Source organism: Salmo trutta, chromosome 9, assembly GCF_901001165.1.
Source record: "Salmo trutta chromosome 9, fSalTru1.1, whole genome shotgun sequence".
NCBI classification, from domain to species: Eukaryota; Metazoa; Chordata; class Actinopteri; order Salmoniformes; family Salmonidae; genus Salmo; species Salmo trutta.
The window spans coordinates 15236132-15247064 of record NC_042965.1 but is presented as its reverse complement, the minus strand read 5'-3'; the positions used below and the strand labels follow the sequence as shown (position 1 = coordinate 15247064).

Genomic DNA, 10933 nt, shown 5'->3' with positions numbered 1-10933 from the left:
TATGGATCGTGTAGCTATTTGATATTGCATTTTAGTACCTCTTTAGGTGTGTGTGTGTGTGTGTAATGTATATATGATTTGATAAAATATAGAATTTGGCCTTTACTACTAAAGCCCAGAGAAAGGCAATGAATAACACCATTCATAAATGGCAAAAAAAAGACAGTCAAAGAATAACACGTTTTTGAAGTGTCAGTCATATTTAGCAGATATATATATTTCCTGAGCTTTCTTATATATTTTTTTTTACACAATGTAACCCCATTTTTGGGGTAGGCGCACAACTACCTTAATTATGTACTTATTTTTTAACGGTAACGTTACCTACAGACGAGTCCCGTGACACTTGAGTCTCCCCTTTCCATAGAGTGGTGATAATAGGTTTTAGGTCAAACCGTTCGAACAATAGATGTTTTCGCGAGAAGACCGATTATCGGGATGCGTCAATCGACTAAAGGATTTCTTAAACGAAGCAGGGAGGGACCTACCTTTTGCAACTGTTTTGGACTAATTACACCCTGAACACAGACTAAATGAGTCAGCCGAACTTCCCCCCCAGGCGAGGAAACGGAATCCATGGACCAGGAAGGAAGGACACTAAAACGTTGTTTAGCTTGCTTCACCGACGTAACAAACACAAATCTCATATTTTTGGTGAATTGTGCTAGTTTGATTAACATGTAGTCGATGGAAGTTATTTCAACCTAGCATGCGTTTTTAGCTAGCCGGTTAACTTACTAGCGAACGAATACATCATTGACACATCACAAGCTAGCTAGGCTAACGCGTTAGTCAGATTTGAAAGGCTGGAAAGTCAACATCGTACGGGGGATTTTGCGGTATTTACTAATTTGGCTCGCTCAGAGATCATGTTAAGTATTTGTTTGTGTTAATAACCAGATTAAGTAACTAGCTAGTTAACTGTAGTAGCTAGTTACAGTAGTTAACTAACTTAAAAATAAAAATAAAACTCGATAGGCTGTTTGGTAGCGGCTAACACTAGCTAATTAGCTAGCCTAGCTACGTGTTCCATGCCATGGCAATGGTTTTGTTTGTTTGGAAACTTTCGTCTGGTTTCTTACTGTTGGTTGTGACAGTGCCAACGAAATAACGTTAGCTTTGGTTATTTTTGAGCTATCATGGCTAAAATAGAGAATGGTCTCAAGTCGGCCGACTCAAGAAGTATCAGGACAATTAGCAGCAGTCATATGGACGACGAGAGCTCCCTTGGCTCAGACTCCGAGATCAACGGCTTCACCAACGACAGGCATACGGATAAATATGGATTTATTGGAGGGGCGCAACAGTATTCAGAAGAATCGTAAGTAACCTTGGTGTTTTGCTCGCATGGCCCCATCATTTGTAAGCTTGTACACTCCTTTAGTTGGTTGGCTAACTCTCACAACTTGGGTGGGGAAGGTGTGAATTGTTTACCAAATACCAGTTCTTTCACATGTACATGAACTGAACTACATCAAATGTGTTTTTAAATGTTTGTCTCGTCTCAAACCCCACCCATGAAAAATAAATGGCACTAGTATCAACCACCCGATCATGTCACCTAGTTGATATGTGAATGGGCTATTTGAGGTGGACTTGACAAACTCACTGTTCTAACAGAATGTGATTTATTTCACTAGGTAGCTGTGTCATTTAAATACAATACTATTTTAAGACGTGAACACATTTGCTAACATAAAATCTCTGTAAACAGAGCCCTCCCTTCCAACCACTTCTCTGCTCTAAAGGTCAGGGGAGGCCCCTGATTGTTTGTTTGTTTATGTCCAATGTTTGGTCTTGTATAAGATAAGAACAGAATACTCTAGAGGCAAACCGAGAATAACCTGAGGGGTGTGAAGGTCTACGCTGACCGGCTTTATCATCTTAATCTCCTTTCCTGTTCATCCATCTCTTTTGTTGTGTGTCTTTGAATGACAATGCCTTATGGACACTGATGGCATATAACTGCTGGCAGCATGGCGACGCAGACGCTCCCCTTTGATTGGAGGGACACCAGGTTTTGTTTTCTTGAGCATGTACTTCCTTCTACACTTGGTTCAGCACATCTTTTTTATGACTTTGATTCTGCTCTTTTCCTAACATTAATAGTTCCCTTAAGATGCATAGAGTTGGAGCACAACTGGATTCTGTCATTGGATTACTGCTCCCTTCACCTTCCAAACAACTTCATATCTAAACAATATTACGTATTTCATTATCTGCTCCATGAGCACTTTTCCAATTTCCTCTCTGGTTTTGCCAGAGCAGAGGTAACAAGTGATTGTGAGAAGGCTCTGTTCTTGTGCTCATGCCCCTTGGCCCTGCTGAGTAGCACACTGTGAGTGGAGGAATGAGTGAAAGTTGTGCCAAGCATTAGTTGCTTGGGAGCTTCCTGTTTTCTGTGAGGTTGACTGGCCTTGTGCCGCAGCTCTGGTGCCCTGTTGTTGGAGTGCCTATTCTGGCTCAGGGTTGTATAGGAAGTGGAAGACAAAAGGGTTTTATTTTCGTTTGTGTAGGGTGGTAGGCAAACTTGCAAAGGAAGATACACATATTTATAGCTCTTTGCACATTTTGGGGTACTGGAGTGAACAGAATTACAGCAGACCTCTAGGAAAGAGGATTGTCCAAATTTAAAGGCCTCTCTTTGAAGACTTCTTACATCTCATGATTACAAGGTTGTGCTCATGATTACATACTAGTTGAGCGCCATCACGCCAACCTATAAGAAAACGTTAGGCCTATATTTTGCCATGCATTGTGAGTGTTCTAATCTCAGTTCCGTTTCTTGGATAGAGCCAAAATTACCACATTATAGCATTACCTCATCTCTTGACTGGTTCTGCACCAGGCCCGCCCTGCCTAAGTACGTAGACGGAAAATCAAATGCCTCTGATAGCCTACCTGTTTTTCCCTTTCCCCCTGCTTGAATCGCTTATCTTTAATGCTTCAAAACCTGTACATTTGCATTGTAGTTCTTCTAGACACAGTTTATATAAAACTAGCTGTAATACACACTCACATTTCTGAGAAATTATATTATTTTTCTTAGATAACTATATCGTTTGGAAATGTTAATATTTTCCTTCTTGTTCTTCTGCGCTTCCCCCAGGGCTCAGGACGTCCCTCCAGAGGTTTTGAGACAGCGAGAGGTCAAGTGGCTGGACATGCTCAGCAACTGGGACAAATGGATGGTCAAGAGACACAAAAAGGTCAGAGAGCTACTGAGAGTTGGAACATTCATAGGTCTGACTTCATTTGTTGCCATGTCTAGACTGTTGTGACACTGTTTCTCACCATCTGGTCTTAATTATTCCTCAAACGATCCTAAATAAGTTCTTTCACAGTATGTGGCAACTCCTTATTATGTTATTAGCCAACCGGGGCCTAGTTAGTACTTTCATCTTGTTGGCACTCTGCCCTGTATGTGTAAATCCAACTGTTACTTCCATCCTCTATCCAGGGCAGGCATGTTGGGGGTTTGGGTTGTATTGGACGACGACAACATTTTGCAGTGCCTAATAATTCAAAGACAAGCCAGTGATTAACCTGTATGTCACTCAGACATTGGCATGTTTGTTCCTCTGTAAACTTAAAATGGTTGGAAGAAGCTGACCTTTTGATGATAGTTTTCTTCATGGAGGTTGTGCTTGTCTTTGGCCTTTGGCCAGTTTGTTTTCATCTCCAGTTGCCTAGCCGGATCTACCTGTGTGTCTAACGTTAGCTATTCAACTACAGCCTCATCTAATTTTCTATGAGTCAGCAGCAGGGAGTGACACAACCCGTCCCTTTGTCTCCGGTTAGTGCTTTCCTAGGATCCTTAGGGGGTCCGTACCGTAAACACTAATCTTAACTAACCATTTTACTTTAATACAGTATGGATCTCCCAAGGAACCCGGATAGCAAGGACCCTTCTCACTCACTGACTCCATGTTGGGCTAAGTAACAGAGCAAGACTCTAGGTGTGGTTGTACTGACATCACATCCCTGTTACAAAGATGGTGGTGGGATTTCAGGTTTGACAGCGACTAGCTTGTTCTCACTGCAGTCTCAAGTATGGACTTGGTTAAGGGCATTACCACATGAAACGCACTGAGGCGCACACTTAAATATATACAAAATTATTCAGTAGGCATTTTTTTTGCCTCTGACTGCTTTGCTGGTTAATTGAGGTCAGTCAGTGATTTTCATAGTGTCTCTGTTTCCCCTTCTCTACTTTGTTGTTCCATGATATCCTCATGGATGTTCACACTCTTCTGGGAGGAGGAGAAGGAGGAGGGGCCTATGATCTCAGTAAAAATAAATGGACTGAGTAGTACTGTGAATAAGCCATTATTCCACTGAACCTGTACAATATTGTCTTGGATCACCTATTTCCAAAGGCCTGTTCTGTTTTCCCTGAATACGAGGTCCATCCTGTTCTGTCAACGATACTGGCCTACAGTATAAAGATGTAGTATAACAACTCTATTACAGTGCAGCTTCATTTTCACTGGCACATTCCTTGGTTGGTGATGAATACATTTCTGTCTCTGTTTAACAGGTGAGACTGCGGTGTCAGAAAGGGATTCCTCCCTCACTGCGAGGCCGTGCTTGGCTTTACCTGTCAGGGGGAAAAGTGAAGAGGGAACAGAACCGAGGGAAGTTCGAGGTTGGTTATGTTCTTTCTCTTGCTCGCTGTGTGTTTTTACTGTGTGGGAATGTGGTTGACTCCCTGGTGTTGTTTCAGGAGCTGGACAGTCAGGCTGGAGACCCGAAGGAGCTGGATGTGATTGAGAAAGACCTGCACAGACAGTTCCCCTTCCATGAGATGTTTGTGTCACGGGGGGGCCATGGGTTAGTTGTCTCACACAATGGAATAATTGACCCTCACTCAGTGACTGATGTTTGACTTTTAGTCTTGTTTGACCTTTGTCCTTGTGTGTTCATTGCTGTGTTCATGGGTTTGTATGTTTGTTTACCCACACAGGCAACAGGACCTGTTCCGTGTTCTGAAGGCCTACACACTATACAGGCCAGAGGAGGGCTACTGTCAAGCCCAGGCCCCCATTGCTGCTGTGCTGCTCATGCACATGCCTGCTGAGGTGAACCCTGTGCCTCTGGGCTCATGTTTGAACTATGGTTCTCTCACAATGACTGCCTGACCTGTGGTGTAGCACAGTGAATAGTGCTCTGAACCAGCTTCTGAACCACATATTTACGATTTAATTGTTTATGTATGCTACACCTGTAGTTTGCCTGCTAGCGTGTGCTTTAGTTTTGGTTTCCTCTGAAAGGGAAGGTTCCGTTCACAATGTCCTAACACCACCATCTGTATGTTTTTCCACAGGATGCGTTCTGGGGGCTGGTCCAAATTTGTGAGAAGTACCTTCCTGGATACTACAGTGCTGGGCTGGTAAGACATGTGCCCTTCACGAATGCTCTACAGGAAAAGGCACATAGAGTTAACTAGACCACACAAGTTATGTTTTGTTATCCTGTCAGTATGAGACTACATGCTCATCTGTCCCTGCAGGAGGCCATTCAGTTAGATGGAGAAATCCTGTATGCCTTGACTCGGCGCGTCTCCCCTTTAGTCTACCGCCACCTGGAGAAACACAAGATGGAGCCCATCCTCTACATGACAGAGTGGTTTATGTGTGCCTTCTCCCGCACCCTGCCCTGGGCCTCTGTGCTCCGCGTCTGGGACATGTTCCTCTGTGACGGTTTGTTGCAGAAACTTCCATACAAACATCTGTCTTGCATTCATTCAGTTATGACCTCCAATTTACACTATACATCTACAGTAAGGGAGAGTGGGGTAAGTTGAGCCATATTTTATAAAATTCATTCTGTCAAGGGAAATATAGTATTCTTTCTAACAAAGAGATCTACATATATTTCAGGATGTTGGGTATCCCTGGAAATAATCGGAATTCACGAAAACATAACAGTTTTGAAAACATAGCTTGTCTAAAAAAAAAAAGTGGTCTCGGCACCATCTACCCCGGGTATGGGGTAAGTTGAGCTGCTGGACAGGGCATGTTAAGCCGCCTACAAATTTCTGTGCTGAATGAAATATTAACACTACTTTCTTAAAGCCATGTCTATCTTTATTTCCCAAGCACAATTCAACACAATCATAATCGCTTTTTGGTCTTTTAATAACTTTAATCATCTTAACACGTTTAACACCTTTTAAAAAATGTTTTAACATGGACCAGGCTCTGTTGTTACCTCATATCCCAGCCATAATGCCTTGCGTTACACCTGGGAAGACAACACTTCAATTGGCTCAACTTACCCCATGGTCATTGGCTGAACTTACCCCAATGCTAACATTTTGACTATATTACCCAAAACAGCTACAAGGATTCACTTTCATCCAAGGTTTAGGACCTCCTATGGAAGCTTATAGAGAGCCCAATTGATGTATAGCAAGGTCTTAAAATGATCTACTTTGGTTTAGAAACATTTGACTTGGTGAAAAACTGTTTTTTGGACCTAACTTGTTAACCACTTTTTCCATGTGGTTTCTTCCTTCACAGACGCCATAAAATGATGACCTCCCTAAATATTTGGTCAAATTATAAATTTTGTGAATGGTTCCCTAGAAACAAGGGTGGCTCAACTTATCCCACTCTTCCTATTTGTTGATCACCCAAATGAGATAATCAATAAAGTTCCTGTGATGCTTGTAATTGTGGATTCTAACATCTGCGATCATCCCTCATGTCCAGTTAGTGACCGTGTGACCTCTGACCCCTCCCCCAGGTGTGAAGATCATCTTCCGGGTGGGCCTGGTGCTGCTGAAATGCATGCTGGGTACCCGTGAGAAGCTGAAGGCGTGTCAGGGCCAGTATGAGACCATGGAGCTGCTGAGGGCCATAGAGCCACGCTACATGCAGGAGGGCTTCCTAGTCAGGGAGGTAAGGACTTCACTAGCATGGAATCAATGACGCTAGAGAGACACAGGACTTACCCAATAATAAACACAGTTAGAGATGCATAACCGCAGGATAAGTATGGTCTTTGAGCAGACTGGAGTAGTAGAAAGGACCAAGAGAATGAGATCACACCCCTATTTCACCCAGATTGAGAATAGTCATCTGTGTTTGTCTGTAGAGGACAATGGCTGTTCAGAAGTCTATAGTACTGTGGAAATGTAGAGTTCAGGGTGGAAGTTCAAGTGATGCAGAGAGAGACACATAGACCACAGTTCTGACTAGTCTGTGTCTAGTCCCTTTCCCTGGCTTCGTGAGTGTCTCTTCAGTTTGACAATGGCCTCTCTGACCATTCTCACTGTGAGAAGCTCCTTCAGCCTCAGGCAGTTTGACATTTACTAACAAGGTTAAGATTAGGACTGGAATGAATCCCTACTGAAAAGCCTTTTCTCCTCTTGGCCATTAGCCCTGGTCTTTTTGCATGACATTTCCTACAAGGCAGACTAAACCAATTTTCTGTTTAGTAACACAGTGTACTATGTGCCTGTAATGTCAACCACCAGCAGTAACCTTTCTTCTCCTCCCTCAGGTTCTGGAGGTGCCTGTGTCAGAGCGGGACATTGAAAGGGAGCACCATGTTCAGCTGAAGCGCTGGAGGAAGAACCGTGGTGAGCTTCACTGCAAGTCCCCTCCCAGAATGCACGGTGCTAGGGCTATTATGGCCTCGGAACCTCCCAGTCGCCAGGACCTGCGTCAGAACCCCACCATCATCGTAGAGTCGCCCCTGCCTCCCCCTCAGCCTACACCTCAGCTGAAGAAGAGCAAGGAGGAGAAGAGCAAGAAGAAAGGAAGTATGAAGAAAGCCCCTCCTGTCATGGAGATCCCCAACCCTTATCCTTTAGCCGGTGACCCCCAGCTTCCACTGAGAGACCCCCAGCTTCCACTGAGAGACCCCCAGCTTCCACTGAGAGACCCCCAGCTTCCACTGAGAGACCCCCAGCTTCCACTGAGAGACCCCCAGCTTCCACTGAGAGACCCCCAGCTTCCACTGAGAGATCCTATGCCTACTCTTAGAGACTCAACAGTACAGCAGCCCCTCTTCAATGACACACCCCTCCCAAACACACCTGAAGGCTCTCCACCACCACACCAACCACCGCTTAACGACCAACCACCGCTTAACGACCAACCACCGCTTAACGACCAACCACCGCTTAACGACCAACCACCGCTTAACGACCAACCACCGCTTAACGACCAAACACCGCTTAACGACCAGTCTCTTCTAACAGTGTCGCCCCTCCAGAAGTCCACACAGAGTCTGAGTAGCATAGAGGCAGATCAGGACACATACCTGTAGCTCTTGCTTTGGGCAGAGAGTGGAACTGCATGTCAAACTGGGCATGATGGGAACAAGGTGGAGGAGTGAATAGTGAAAGAGGAACTGGAACAATCCCTGTGTTATCCTGGACCTGACTCACTTCCATAGTGAGAGTCTAAATCTGATGTCACCCAGACACAAAAAGCCTTGCTCTGCCCCAGGCCAGGCATATGTGCCCCCTGACCTCTGTGGGAGATTCCAGGATGGCTCTACGGAGGATGTTCTAGTTGTCATTGGGACGATCTCAATGGCATACTACTTGCATAGTATGCCAGAGGTCTCTCCCCTGACTTTCTCCTCCAGTGGGTTTTGAGAAGGAGATGAGGAGTATGCTATTGAGATCTTCCCATTCACTCACTCACTTTAGGCCATCTGCATGCCAACCAAGCCCTCTGTCTGTTTACCAGGCACTAGCACAGCTCCGCCGTCAACCTGCAACTGGGTGTATCATGGCCAATGGCACTGCTGCCCAACCATGAGCGACAATTGTATATTTTTCTAGAGATTTCTTCCCCCGTGCTTGCTTTTAAGACACCGTATTGCCTAGACCACAGTCAGCAGCATTCACTAATGCATCACTTCTAAGTGTTCTACTACTTTAATCCATATGTTACTTCATTATTCTTTACTCTATTAGTGATGTGAAAGGGAGACATGTTACTCATTTACTGGTAGTGTAGTTATTGTATACATGATGCATTCTTTTTTTAAACATGTCAAAGACCAGCCAATAGTGTACCAGGTTCTAGGGTTTTACTCAACCTGCCTTCCTTTGGGCAAAATGCACGTTTTTTTTCTTCTTCAATATTCATTCAAATCTCCAAATCACCTGTGGTGTGTGTAGGAAATAGGAATGCTTAAGAAAGAGATAAATATTGTTTAATGTCCCAGTTAGCCTTGGTGATAAGCAAAGAGCCCTTCCATTCTTCACCACCAGAGAGCAGCCTTGGTATGTGCTTCCATCTGTTACATTCCCCTTCCTAAAAAGGAACGCACAACAATCTTGTCTCGAATGTACAATCTGAGGACATCCATTCCCTATCAATTCCGTACTTTCCATACTTTCAAAGGAACTTCGTTAGCATGCAAGCATGTTTTACTTTCCAGTGAAACCTGACATGACGTGTGCCTTGTACGTGTGCATAAATCCTCCGGACCAGCATTACTTGTGACTGTTTATTCTCCTAGCCAGGTGGTAATGGGCCTGATGTCCTGAGACAAGACAAATCCTCACTGTGCCAGGCTGTTCCAGTCCCTATGTAGCGTTTAACTCATGTAAGATATGTAAAAGGGAGAGAGGACTGGACATTCCTCACAATATCGCACATTCCTGCCTTTGGGTTCCTTAAAAGCCAATTAGTCTTGTGGCTAACATGCATAGTCTTCTCTGTATCGTGTATGTATTAATGCATGTTCCTATTTTTAACACTTTTGGGGGGGTGCTGTGTGTGCCATGCCAGTTAGCTGTGAAGTGTTGACCTCTGCTCCTTGCCACAGGTGTGCTAGGTGTTATGGACCTGGCTGGCTAGTTACTGTATCTCTGTGGAATTGGAAAGACATGAATGACCTCATTGCTACACTGAGTGACCGATCCAGACGGTGCAAAGATGGTGATGAAATCAAAGATGTGATTAGAAACATCAGTGATCTACTTCCTTTTACTCAATGCTTAGTTGTCTCAACGCAATCGTTACAGACGGGCAAAGAGGGTTTCTGTACATGGTGATTGAGACCTTACTTTTGGGACATTTTTGGAATCTTCATGTTTTGGGATAACATTTCCATTTTTAAGTCAATGTAATTAATTTGGGAACGTCGTGAGGCCTGTTATGATCCTGCCTTTGCTTTGGGGAATAAAAAAAACTAATTGGACAGTGACCATAACCTTTTTGGGGAATTCAGTTTAGAGGGAGCTTAAGGTTTGCAATCAAAGGTGTCAAAAGTTTAAATATTCTGTTTACAGCACTATGGGAAGTTATTCATTAGGGATTAAGATGTACATGACTCAATGCACATCAAATATTATGACACATCATTCCACTGAATCCTGCAAGTTTCTTATACAAGTCACCTCTAAGACCTCACTAAAAAGCAATACCAGTTGAACGAGGGCAAGTAAAAAAGCTACAAACAAAGCCTTTCTCCAACTAAGTGCATAGCGGCCTGTATCACATACTTCCCATTTTGCAGGTATTCTAGTTGAACTTGATGCTTAAAATGTGTAGATAAGACTAATTTGTAAAATAACGTTATTTTGAAATGAACATTTATTTTTTTCAATTGTTTCCATGCTACATATTTTATTTAACAAACAATAATCAAAATCCACCATTTGCCATATCATGGTAGACTTATCTATTTCAGCTAGACAATTTTGACACTAGTTTCACAGTTTGAAAAGCAAACACAAAAAGCAATGCTTTCTTCCTTAGAAATATCTTCTCAGCAGAACGCTGGTTTTAATTGTGTTCTTCTGAAGAGACCTCTGGTATTAATGTCAACCATCTGTAAATATATCATATATTCTGTATTTCTCCTAGAAGTGGTTACATATTGTTGTTTTTACAAATAAAATCACTTTGATCTTCACCAACTAATGACTTTGCAAATTGGAAATTGGTTATTTAGTATA

The 10933-nt window shown here is 43.3% G+C and overlaps 1 protein-coding gene across 1 annotated transcript; it reads left to right on the top strand.

Moving 5' to 3' along the window:
* The first annotated feature begins 355 nt into the window (after window positions 1-355).
* Window positions 356-10898, top strand: LOC115200020 (TBC1 domain family member 10A). Its single transcript, XM_029762666.1, has 9 exons — window positions 356-1321; window positions 3110-3209; window positions 4541-4648; window positions 4727-4833; window positions 4967-5081; window positions 5327-5392; window positions 5513-5702; window positions 6751-6905; window positions 7510-10898. Exons 1-9 carry the CDS (start codon window positions 1140-1142, stop codon window positions 8278-8280), a joined length of 1794 nt encoding a protein of 597 aa, XP_029618526.1. The 5' UTR covers window positions 356-1139; the 3' UTR covers window positions 8281-10898.
* The last annotated feature ends 35 nt before the right edge of the window (window positions 10899-10933 follow it).

Excerpts from the sequence above, each read along its gene's own strand:
- LOC115200020 (XM_029762666.1), top strand. The coding sequence starts at position 1,140 with ATGGCTAAAATAGAGAATGGTCTCAAGTCGGCCGACTCAAGAAGTATC. Across the intron at positions 4,649-4,726 it reads AGAACCGAGGGAAGTTCGAG|GAGCTGGACAGTCAGGCTGG; the intron begins GTTGGTTATGTT and ends GTGTTGTTTCAG. Across the intron at positions 6,906-7,509 it reads AGGGCTTCCTAGTCAGGGAG|GTTCTGGAGGTGCCTGTGTC; the intron begins GTAAGGACTTCA and ends CTCCTCCCTCAG.